The sequence below is a fragment of the Nannospalax galili genome, unplaced genomic scaffold (assembly GCF_000622305.1).
Source record: "Nannospalax galili isolate Female #2095 unplaced genomic scaffold, S.galili_v1.0 scaffold9, whole genome shotgun sequence".
Lineage (NCBI taxonomy): Eukaryota > Metazoa > Chordata > Mammalia > Rodentia > Spalacidae > Nannospalax > Nannospalax galili.
The window spans coordinates 3,202,316-3,214,598 of record NW_008360332.1 but is presented as its reverse complement, the minus strand read 5'-3'; the positions used below and the strand labels follow the sequence as shown (position 1 = coordinate 3,214,598).

General features: G+C 40.1%; 1 protein-coding gene across 19 annotated transcripts in view; it reads right to left on the bottom strand.

Annotated features, from left to right (window-relative positions):
- The window catches only part of Adgrl2 (adhesion G protein-coupled receptor L2), a 189,784-nt gene that overhangs the window by 77,238 nt on the left and 100,263 nt on the right, over nucleotides 1-12,283 (bottom strand). For all 19 annotated transcript variants that reach the window (XM_029560275.1, XM_029560259.1, XM_029560264.1 and 16 more), the window contains exon 3: nucleotides 4,548-4,761. In XM_029560275.1, coding sequence (XP_029416135.1) covers nucleotides 4,548-4,761 — 214 coding nt within the window. The remainder of the gene's footprint in view (nucleotides 1-4,547; nucleotides 4,762-12,283) is intronic.

Here is a 12,283-nt window from a genome sequence, read left to right as displayed (position 1 = left end):
GTTTGCATATTATAAGCAATAAGTTATTGGAGTGGTAAAACAGAAACAGAGACAAAACATTCAGTATGTTTCTTATGTACCTTAAACATACTGGAAAGTAAGTGTTTAGGCAGGGTTTTCAGCAGACCTGTGCTTTGACTGCACCCATATCACAAGTGCAGTAAACATTTTCCATGCCTCAGGGTACCATGTTGGCACTTGAAAAGTTTCAGATCTAGATATTTCTGATTAGGGACACACAATTTGCAAAATCCACTTTACCAAGAAAATTTTTTTAAATTCTATTTCTTATTTTTATTTTATGTGTATGTGTGCATTGCCTGCATGTAGGTAAGTGTATCCATGTTGTGCAATGCCCGCAGAGGTCAAAAGAGGCTGTAGGATCCCCTGGGACTGGAGTTACTGACAGTTGTTAGCTGCCATGTGGGTGCTGGGATTTGAACCCGGGTCTTCTGCAAGAACATCCAGTGTTCTTAACCACTGAGCCATCTCTCCAATGCCAAGATTCAGGTTTTTAAACTATATTTAACAAATACTATTCATACAAATGAGACTGTGTTTTAGATTTTTAATAGTAACTCCTTATTCAACAATTAAAACCCTTTAAAAACTTTGGTGAATTTCTCTGAATAAGTACTAAATGGTCAGTACCCACATTTTAAAAACTAGTTGTAATGTGCTATCAATTAAAATATGCTAATACGTAGCATCCTGACCTATCCTCTTAAGACTACATACTTAAGACACATACCATTTAAAAATGGTTTTTCTGGGCGTGGTGGCGCATGCCTTTAATCCCAGCACTTGTGAGGCAGAGACAGGCGGATCTCAGTGAGTTCAAGGCCAACCTGGTCTACATATTGAGTTCCAGGACAGCTTGGGGCTACAAGGAGACCCTGTCTCAAAAAGACCAAAAAAAAAAAAAAAAAGTTTTTCCATCTTTTTCTTTATGCCCTTGTACCCTTTTGATGTTTTCATTGTGTCCCCACACAGAAAGTTTGCAATTTTTCAAGGTGATCACATAATCAAGTTCTAAAGCTCATTATAATATTATGTCCCAGAGAAGTCTGGAAAGCAGGAGGGGGGGAAAGCAGGAGTGGGGGGAAGACTATGAATGCAAAGATCATCAGTTTTTATTTCACAAAAAGTCAAAGTAGGGGCTGGAGAGATGGCTCAGTGGTTAAGAACACTGGTTGTTCTTACAGAAGACCTGGGTTTAAATCCCAGCACCCACATGGCAGCTAACAACTGTCCGTAACTCCTGTCTTACGGGATCTGACAGCCTCTTTGGACCTCCACGGGCATTGCATGACACGGGTGCACCTACTTACATGCAGGCAATACATGCATACACATAAAATAAAAATAATTTTTTTTAAGTGAAAGTAACAATAACAATAAATGTTGTGAGCCTTGGGTGTCCCTTTGGCCCACTGACTATGCTCTGAGTAAAAGGGACTGCTGGACAAGCAGCCCTGGAGAAGTGTGAGGGATTACTCTTCTACTTACAACTGCAGCTCAACACCAGGTATGTAGAGAACATGATGCATTAAGATGCCAGGAACACCAAACTTTTTAAATCCCATGCACCAAAGTTAGGTGCCTTGTGTCTAAGACAGGCAGTCCTTGGCATATGACCATCAATTTAGGATTATTTTTTTACCTTCTCATGGTGCAAAAGCAGCCCACATTTGACAGACTCATAATTATAATCATAATCATACTTCAAATTTTGGTCTTTTCTTGAGCTGGTGCTATGAAGAGGCACTGCAAGCCTCCATCACAATAACTGGCCTCAGCTCCTGTCCAGCCCGGGGTCACCAGGGTAAATGGCCACCTCTCCAGACGGCACAGTGATGATCAGTAGCTTAGGTGTAGTGAATGCATCTGAATTGGGAAATTTTAAATTCAGGATGGATTTGTGGGGGCACATCACCATGGTAATGGAGAAGCATCTCTGCAGTATCTACTTTCTGTCATCAGTGAACTGGGACTTAGTAAAGAAAGAAATAAAATGGCTCAAATTCAATCAAGCCGACATTATCAGTGCTTACATTTCAACGCACGTATTCTGGTACTCTATCACATCTGACTAGATACCTATTTGATACACCTCTCTGTAGACTGAATTGCAATTGTTCTAAAATGGTGAAAGACCAATTCACAGCGATTTACACTACTTAGCAAAGCACAGTGCACAGAACACTTTTTATATTGCCCTAAATTGTAACGTTCCTAATTGAACAAAAGAATCATCCAATTATGGATTGTAAAGAAAATATAGTTTTTGTCTTTTGCCTCGTCTTTTAAAATCATCTTGATCAATGCACAGGTAACAAATGAGAAAGAACTAGCTTGAATTCCTGAGCAGAACCTTATCAGAAGGTACTTACCCTAACTATGTACTGTCTGAAGAAGGCAGAAGTTCTATTATTATTCAGAAATACACTCTGCATCTTGCTTTATATCATTCATTACATCGATGGCACTGTACTGAGTTTCTAACCTTCTGGTTCAATTATGACTAGGAAATGGCAAAATTGCTTAAGAAATAATCAAAAGTTGTTTAACTTTTTGGAAGGTTGTATGTAGTGTCCCAGGCAGAACACAAGGGAAAACTTAGCTAAATGTTTCCTTAAGTTGCATACGTTGTTTTATTCTGTTTGTTGTCTTGTCAAGGTCAAAGAACATAGAACAACATTTGTGGATGACATAACTGAGAGGGAGGTTTTCCACTGTACAAGTACAAAGATTAAAAGACAACAACAAAAGAAACAGCCCATTTGTTTTATAAAATGGACGAAGACCAAAAACACTTTACCAACAAACATACACAAAAGCAAAGAGCACATGAAGTTCTGTGCTATGTATCAGCAAAGAATTACAAACTCAGACAATGAGACACCTATCAAAATGGTTAATTGTCAAACACTGTCAGCACTACATGCCAGCAAAGTTGGGGCAACAAGCAATCTCCTTCATCAACTGGTGGGGTGCAAAATGGAAGCCACTCTGGAAGACATACTGTTTTCTTTCTTTTGGGGGTACAGGATGTCACTACATAGTCCAGGTTGGCCTCAAACTCATCACCCTCCTGCCTCTGCCTCCTAAGTCAGGATTACAAGCATGCCCCACAGCGCCCACTTGAACGTTTCCTATAAAACTACATGGACTCTTGGTACACAATTCAGCCATTAAACTCCTTGACGTTTACCCAAATGAGCTGAAATCTCAGGTCCACACAAAATCCTCCACATGGATATTTATAGCTGCTTTATTTATAGATGTCAAAACTTGAAAGCAATCAAGATGACCTTCATAATGCGACTAGATTAATGATAGGTAGCATCTAGTCAGAGGGACATTATTTTGACTTAAAAAGGAATGAACCATTAAGCTAAGACACAATAAAAAAAAAATACTGCATATTACTGCATAGAGGAAGCCAATCATTAAGAGGACTTCAGAACACAAGGCTCCAAAAGCAAAACATAGATAATTCCCAGGGCAGTGAAATTAGACTACAGTATTTCAATGGCAGATCCATAACATTATATATTTTATAAAATCCATACGATGCACAAAGCCAAGTGTGAATCCCGCAATGAACAAAGAACTCTTGAGTGAGAGATGCTTCAATTTGGATTCTCAGACCATAGCACGTTCATTGCTTGTGCTGTGAGTGATCATGCCTGGGCATGGGTGATGATTCTTGGGTTGTGACTGGGATTACATGAAAAGTTCTAAAAAAAATTTTCTTTATTATTTTTATTTTATGTCCATGAGTGCACTGCCTGTATGTATGCAAATGCACCTATGTGTCATGCAGTGGTTGGGGAGGTCAGAAGAGGGTGTAGGATCCCTGGAACTGAAGTTGTGTGGACAGTTGCTAGCCAACGTGTAGGTGCTGGGAACCAAACCAAGGTCCTCTGCAAGAGCAGTCAGTGCTCTTAACTGCTTAGCCATTTTAGTCCCCTACACTTTCAATTTTCATATGAACCTAAAACTGTTCTAAACATTTACATTTAGTAAAGCAAAATACAGGTAATGAGCAGTTACTGACAAACTCCCAGGCATATAAACATTACAGAAAATACTTCAAATTTCTGAAGTCCCAAAAAACCTTAGATTTGAAGTTTTCCTCCTCTTTATTTTATAACATATAGAGGTATGTATTGCATATTCCTTTTGTCATCTATATTAAAATGAGGTACAGATTTAAATGCTTCAGAAAACATCATTAGTGGTTACAGTCCAACTGATTTCGATACACAGGCTGTAACAGGCTGCATCTATCCGTTTTGGAATTATACTTATCTCCTTTTGAAGATTCATTTTTCTTAATGTGAGTGTCTGCCTATATGTATATATGTACACAATGTGTGTGCAACGCAGAGGTCAGAAGTAGGCTTTGGATCTGGAACTGGAGTTACAGATAGTTGTCAGCCTCCATGCAGGAGCTGGGAACCAAAGAGGTCCTCTATGAGAGCAGTCAGTGCTCCTAACCACTGAGCCAACTCTTCAGACCCAAACACACAAATATTTACCTTTGAGTCATAATTTTGAAGGCATCTGGGAGGTAGCAGTCAGTGTTCTCCATCTGAAATGGGTCAGCATCACAAATCTTGTCATCTGTCCGACCATAATTAGCACTCTCAATCATGATGACGTCACTGCCAGGACACCGCAGGTCTATAGAATAACCTTCGCAAGATAATTCTCGTCTAACTAACCCGAATGGTAAGGCAGCTCTGCTGAAACCTGGAAATAAAAGAAAGAGGAAATTAAAATTATTAGTTTAAAGCATTTTCAAACTGTTCAATTCATCACAGTCACAAGACTGTCAGAAATTCATGTATTTCTTTTTGAAGAAAAATGACAAAGTTAATTGCTTTATGAACACTGTCAGAGTTTATAAATATCAAATAAAACAACTAATCAAAGAAGACCTGTCCTGAGTATGATGGAGGGAGGCCAGGCTTGGCAACATTCTTCTTTCTGCATTTAAAAAAAAAAAAAACATTTTTTAATTTTATTTTATGTGTGTGCGTGTATTGCCTGCATGTAGGTAAGTATACCCGTGTTGTGCAATGCCCGTGGAGGTCAGAAGAGGCTGTCGGATCCCCTGGGACTGGAGTTACCGACAGTTGTTAGCTGCCATGTGGGTGCATGGATTCGAACCCGGGTCTTCTGCAATAATAGCCAGTGTTCTTAACCGCTGAGCCATCTCTCCAGGCCCCTTTCTGCACTTTTAATGTACACAGATGAGCTGCTGTCAGCATCATTATTGCAAAATTACCTGGCGTTGGAAGTTACCCCCCACACTAAGATATTTATGACAATGAAAATACTGGGGAACATTATCCAGTTTATATACACTGTATTTAAAACTGACATCACTAACAGGACTTGGCGGGTGGATGTTCAAAGGAGTCAGCACCGTGCCAATTCACTCCAACAAGTAATGAAACCCAAAGAGCGAAGTTTCTGTGAGCTTCAGTTGTGTCATCTCTAAAATGACAGGGAACAATCTATGGCATCACTTTTCCTACCTGTAACACATTAAAATGCTGTAACTGTTATATGAATTTTACATGGAAACATCAGGAAGTGTACAGAAACACTGTTCTTGTGTGCTAAAAAAGAAATCTTGAATGGCTGGGCGTGGTTGGGCATGCCTTTAATCCCAGCACTTGGGAGGCAGAGGCAGGCTGGTCTCTATGAGATCGGAAGTCAGTCTGGTCTACATAGTTAGTTCCAGGCTAGCTGTGACTGTAGGGAGACCCTGTCTCAAAAAGACATTACTACTACTACTACTGCTGCTACTACTACTACTAATAATAATAATGATGATAAATTCTTGAATGGAATTCTTGAGTGGATCCTGTCTCAAAAGACACTACTACTACTACTACTACTACTACTACTACTACTACTAATAATAATAATAATAATAATGACAATAAATTCTTGAGTGGAATAAAAGGTAAGAATTTTAAGGTTTTTTAAAATTATTATCATTATTACTGTTTAATGTGTGTAGGTATAAGCATGCCACAGTGCACATATGGAGGTCAGTCCACAACTTTGTGGGGTTGGTTTTCTCCTTGCACCTTTTGTGGGTTCTGCAGACTGAATTCAGGCTGTCAGGGTTGTACAGCGATCACCTTCACCCTCGAACCACTTTTCCAGCCCCAGAATTTTAAGACGTAATCAAAGTTTTCAACCAGGGATCCCATAAGTTAGTATCATAGCAAAGGCCAATGGACAGAGATGAGAAAGTTAAGAATGAAGAGCTATGTGTAACACACAGCTGCACCGGTGCGCTGTGCTACCCTCCTATCAGCCCATACCAACAACTTCTCAAACAACACCTGAAAGCTTGATTTCCATCTTTATCCATCTAAACACTCACTTTATAAATGGTTTGCTATTTTATCTCTATCATTTCAATGACTCTGCATCATATGGCTTAGCCTATAACAGCATAATCACATACACACACACACACACACACACGCACACACACACACACACACACAGAAAAAAAAAGGAGAGAGAAGAGAAAAAAAACTTCAAACCAAGAGCACTGAGTGTCTAGGTCCACACGAAGGATAACCATCCTTAGTGTCTGTGCTGTACAATGCCCTCACTATCTAAATGCCATAGAAATTCTTCTGACATCCAAATATTCCTCCAAAGCGGCTTCAGGATCACACACCTATAGATCAGCATACCAGCAATTCTCAAATTCAGTCAAAGTTCAGTTCTGCTGAGAAAATGCAATGTGTAACTAGACTTCATGGGGAAGAAAAAAATTATGTGATCTGAAATAGGAAAATCTTCAGGGGGTCACGGCAAACCCCAACCCTGGGAAGTTCTTGTTGAGGTTCATGGTGGTCTGAGAACACTGAGCACATGTGGAGGGTACACAGTTGACCAGGATGGAACATGGAAAGAACGCTGGGCAAGTCGGGACGAAGTTAGCAGGACAAACTTAACAAAGGTATTTCTTCCCCAACAAGGTCAGACACATGTGACCTCTTTCCTGATCCTATACTGAAAAGGTAATTCAACTTAAACTACTGTGACTATATTGGTATTCACTGGAAATATTTGTATGTCTCTCAAAGCTTTTATTTGTGGCAAAATCTATGTGGGAATTCAAACAAGTGACATCAAATAAAGGTTTAGAGTGCAATCTATTAAAAAGGCAGAGGTGATTTGTAATTATAATTCTATAATAAAACAGAGTAAATCATATTATTAGAAAACGTTGGGAATATTAGAACATGCTATTAACAGAATGGCTTGGAGCACAGTTCACACTTTGTACTATTTTGTCAAAAACAGAATTGATGACAAAGCTCTGTGATTGAGCCTTTTAATTCTGGTTTTAGTTTGCAGGCCTGTAGTTACCTGCACTATGTGAATTCTGCTTCTGGAAAGCTATTTGGGGAACTACCTTGTTCAATGTCTTGCTGTTTTGATAATGCAAAGGGGGGATTTTAAAGCCTAAATAATAGTCACTTGAAAAGTAAAGCAAGGAAAAGAAAGTGCCATTATTTTCTAATAAGTTAGCAGACTTCTAATGCAGAACTGCCAGAGAAAGATCACAGTTCTTGTGTTTTCCCTGCAAAGACCCTGAGCGTTCAGAACAGCAAACACTGTTTACTTAGGCTACAATGTCTATTGTTTCAAATCATAAAAATCTATTTGCCAAATTCTGGCTTTTATCCGTTTTTATCAAACTATACGTACTTTTACCAACGTGCTCAATGTTACCACATAGTACTTGTGAATACTCATTTTTAACAGTCTAACCTGCTACAATTGTGGTAAGGTCTTAATCACAATTCCATTCCCTAGAACAGCACATGTATATGACTTCAATGAATGGTATAGAAGCCAACAACTCATATTTGTTTAGTACATTACAAGTCATGACTGCTTTCCTCTGTAATATCTATTTCCTTTGGTAGTGAAAGTAAAATGGTGAACATTCTAAAACAGATCAAGTACTTTATTCAAGGGAAATCACGTCATCGATAAGGCGGGGGAGGGTGTTAAAAATCTGCTTTTTGTGTTGTTTTTTGAGAAAGGTTCTAACAATGTAGTCCTGAAACTCACTATATCAACCAGGCTGGCCTATAGCCCAGGGGGATCTGCCTGCCTCTTCCTTCTCAGTTAAATAAATTTTTTTGAAATGTAACATCGATGTTCATTAGTATTTCTCATGGGAGTGATATAATACATTCTTAAGTTTTCATTATATATAGTCTTGGCTTTGCAACCAAAAAAAAAAAAGGAGAAATAAACTAAATATAATAGTTTAATACTTATAGAACAGTAACTATGTGTTAGCCCTGGGCTAAATGGGTTAGGATGGATCACCTGTCTGTCATAAGTCCTGTACTGACCGCTCCTAAAAATTACAGATAAATTACTGCTAAAATAGCAATTTTACAGAGTATCAAACTAAGGAAACAAATAGTAGTTAATGCAACATCATCATCAAAAATTATGAGTCAGATGCTGTATCACTCAGGATGCTCCGAATTCAGAGCCAGGGCTTTTATCGATGGCCAGGACTAGAAAAGTACATGTTTTTATACAGTCGATATTCGCCAAAGACTATTCGTTAACTCTGGCATGAAACAAATCCTACAGAGGTTTAAAAACATAGATGATAATGAAAAACATATTTCTGGAAATGTACCTATACATTCCCTAAATAGTAAGTAGATAGATACTGTTAAAATAGAGCCACAGGGAAGTTCACAGAGCACCAGCGTGGGTGTCTTGGGACCCTTCAGAATCAGGGCCAATCACTGTCCTTCCCCTCTTCTGAAAAATTAAAATCACTTAAAAGTTCTATAATATCTTCCCAGTGTAGGACTCTTAACAGACAACATCTTTTTAATTTGACACACGTGATCAACATTTTTCCCAGAGATTCACAACTAGTAAGTTATTTGTTCTACCTCTTCCAACACTGAAATGTAAGGGTACTGTTAAGTGGCTGCACTGTGGCAGGATAATACATCATAAGGTGCTTGTGGTCTATATAATTATCAAAAGTGTGTGTGATAAACAGGGACAGGGTTTGCTTATGTCACACAAAAGCTGCTTTCTAGATAAGCATTTCTAGATAAGTGACAAGAGAAAATGAACACATGCTTATTATGGGAAAGTTTATAAACACTCTTAAGGAAAATGTGGGTTGTTATGCCTTCTTTTAACTGTTTTAGTTTGCTTTCTATTGCTGTGACCAAACACTATGACTACAAACAACCTGGGGAAGAAAGAATCTATGGCATCTCGTTCTTCCAAGTGTCACTCCGTTCTTCCAAGTGTCACTCCGTCAGGGCAGGAACTCAAGGCAGGACCCAGCCGGCAGGAACTGTAGGAGATGTTAATGAAGAACACTGCTTGCTGGCCTGTTTGCCCTGGCTTGCTGAGCTCACCTGCCCAGGGATGGTACCACCCACAGTGGGCTGGGCCCTCCAATATGAATTAGTAATCAAGAAAATGCCCCACAGACATGCCCACAGGCCAATCTGATGGAGTAAATCACTAAGGGTGTGGCTGTCATTTCTTAATGGCACTCTTTCCATTACATGATGTAATTTTAACTTAAAAGGCCATTTTAGAGTAAATATGAAAGTGACTGCTTGGTAAGGTTTCTGGAGTACAATCTTCAAGCTCCATTCCAGTCCCATGGAATAAGAATCTTGAATGACATGAACTTGGGACGTGTATCTGCAGATGAAAACAGTAATTTACTTACATCACAGTGATCTAACCAGGATGTGCCAAGACTGTCTCTAAGGCCCTTTAAAAATAGTTTTATTTCTCTACTGAGATTGCATATTTGTTAAGTTTTTGTCATCATTTTTCCTCTTCATTCCCTAATATGGTTTTATCCTAATCTTTGAACATACTCATAACAGCTGCTTTGAAATGTTTAGTTGCTGGGTGCATCATCTGGTCCTCCATCGGAGGCTGCTTCTGGATGCTTTTTCTCGTAAGTTTGGGTCAACTTTCCTGTTTGGGTAGCTTGTAAAATTGTTGTTCAAAACTATACTTTTAAAGTTGGCAACTCTGGATTCAGCGTTCTTTCCCCCAGAGAACTGCTGCAGATGTTTTGTCTTCAGTGCCTTGGTGGGCCTAGGAATCCGACTCTCCTCGGTGTGGGGAATCTCAGCCCCATAGTGCTTTGCTTTAATTTTCTAGCCTGGCTTCTGAGAGATCGCCTTGTTCTGTGTACAGTAGCTTAATGGTCAACCAGCCAGTGAACACAGACATTGCACAGAAGCCAGAGTCCTCAGAATTGTCTCCACACTCTCCTGATCTGAGTGCACATTGGGTAGGGAGAGCCATCAAAGTTCAGGCACTTTGGAGTCAACCTCAGTCGTTCTTTCCTGCCAACACACCTCTCCTGTCTTGCTGCTCTTCCTAGTCAAGCATGCAGGGAGATTGCACAGTTCCTATGGTTTCCAGTACTTGCCTGATGACATTTCAGACCCCCACCCCCACCTTCTCAACTGATAAAGCAAGGGGGCTGCAAGGTTCTCCCACACTTGCTTCACTAACAACACCGTTGGTTTCCACCCTCAACTCCAAAGCCAGTCAACTCTACCCGGCAGCAAACCACAGCCTGGTGAGGCCAGCATTGCATTGATAGAAAATGCCACTGTGATGTGGTAAGGGTGAGGGGCGAAGGGAAGCCGTGTCCTCACCCTAGAAGGCTGCAGGTTTCCACTGCTCCTGCCACAAGCCCCAGTCAATTTTCACAAATGTTCTCCATGGCCAAAAATAGGTGTCGCTGACAATTCTGTTCAACTTTAGCTCACCACTGTCAGAAATCCTTCTGAAGATATTACAAATATTTACTGGCTAATGATCCTTCAAATAACCTTATTGATGGGAATGGGAATGGCTACTGTTTTACAGAGGAAGAAATGGCAGCAAAGCAAGATTGAGTTTCCCACGGTCCTGTAAGAATGAGTCTGAGCTCCCAGGCTCCTGTGCTGACAGGTTACTTCATGCCCCTCCAGGCCATGCAGACCACTGCTAGATCTCCATTGTAAAGGAAGCAGTTACTGGTGCACCTGGCTGCTGTCAGCCCTGGAAGAATGGAAGCGGGGAAAAAAGGAAGCCGTGTGTGATGGTCAAATATTCAGTGAAATGGCTCAGTCGATGTGACCAACCTCAAGAAATCCCTAAATTAAAGTCTTGTAACCACATTAATACTATGACATTTATTTGTAAGCTGTATTTGGAATCTATTTTTCTTTCAACAACCACCAGGAAAAACAGAAAGGAAAGGGAAACATTCCAAGCAGCAAAGTGTAATCCAATCCATCTTGCAATGCTGACGATTGAAGAGAGAACTGGTGGACGGTGTGTGAGCAAAAAAAAATCAATACCTCAGCTCTGTGCTGTGCAAATGTGAATACGGCCAAATAGCAGCGTTTAGAGTAAAATGAACTGTTTTGCTCCATTTCTCCTCTCTGAACAAATGATTCTGAAAAGACAGTTTCTTCGCCCTGAGCTATAAGATGTCAAGCAGTAACTCTCCCTGCTTTAGGCTAGTGGTTGGAGTAAATACCTCCGGGCAACAGGTGCAGGGACTTAGGCCTGAAATCATTGGCATTCAGGAGACAGCTCCTGATAAACAGATGCACTGCTATGATGGGAACTTGCAAGGTCAGAGATGGAAAAGCATCCTGGCAAGATAATATGGTGCTTTGTCAACAAACAGCACGTTCTGTTGGACTTCAAGCATCTGATTACAAACATTTTTGCCTTCCCACCACCATCCCTATACAGTCTTGCATACATCTATCTCTTAGAAAACATTCCCACAAAGGGGGCTCTTATGAACCCAGAATATTAAAACTTCAGCTTTTCTGGCACTGCTTTTCTTAATTACTCAGAACGAAACCCAGTCATGGATGTCACTGCTCATGCTGTCGTGGGTCCTGGTGAGCACCGTGGGCTCCTGATTATCAGGGACCTCTGTGGGACTGGGGCTGTGATTTCAAGCTGTACTGACACATTAACTGAGTCACCATCTATTACTAGTGCCAGCCAATGAAATCTCTGAATTATTTCCATGTGTCTATGTTAATAAGGTCTCTCCTTGCAATGAAAACGGTGCTAAAAGCAAATCTCCAAGTCACATTAATTCACCACTAGTTCAACAATTTCATTTATCTCCACAGATTCATGGTGTCAAGGAAACGTAAGTTTTAAAATCTAGGATGTATAATAAAAC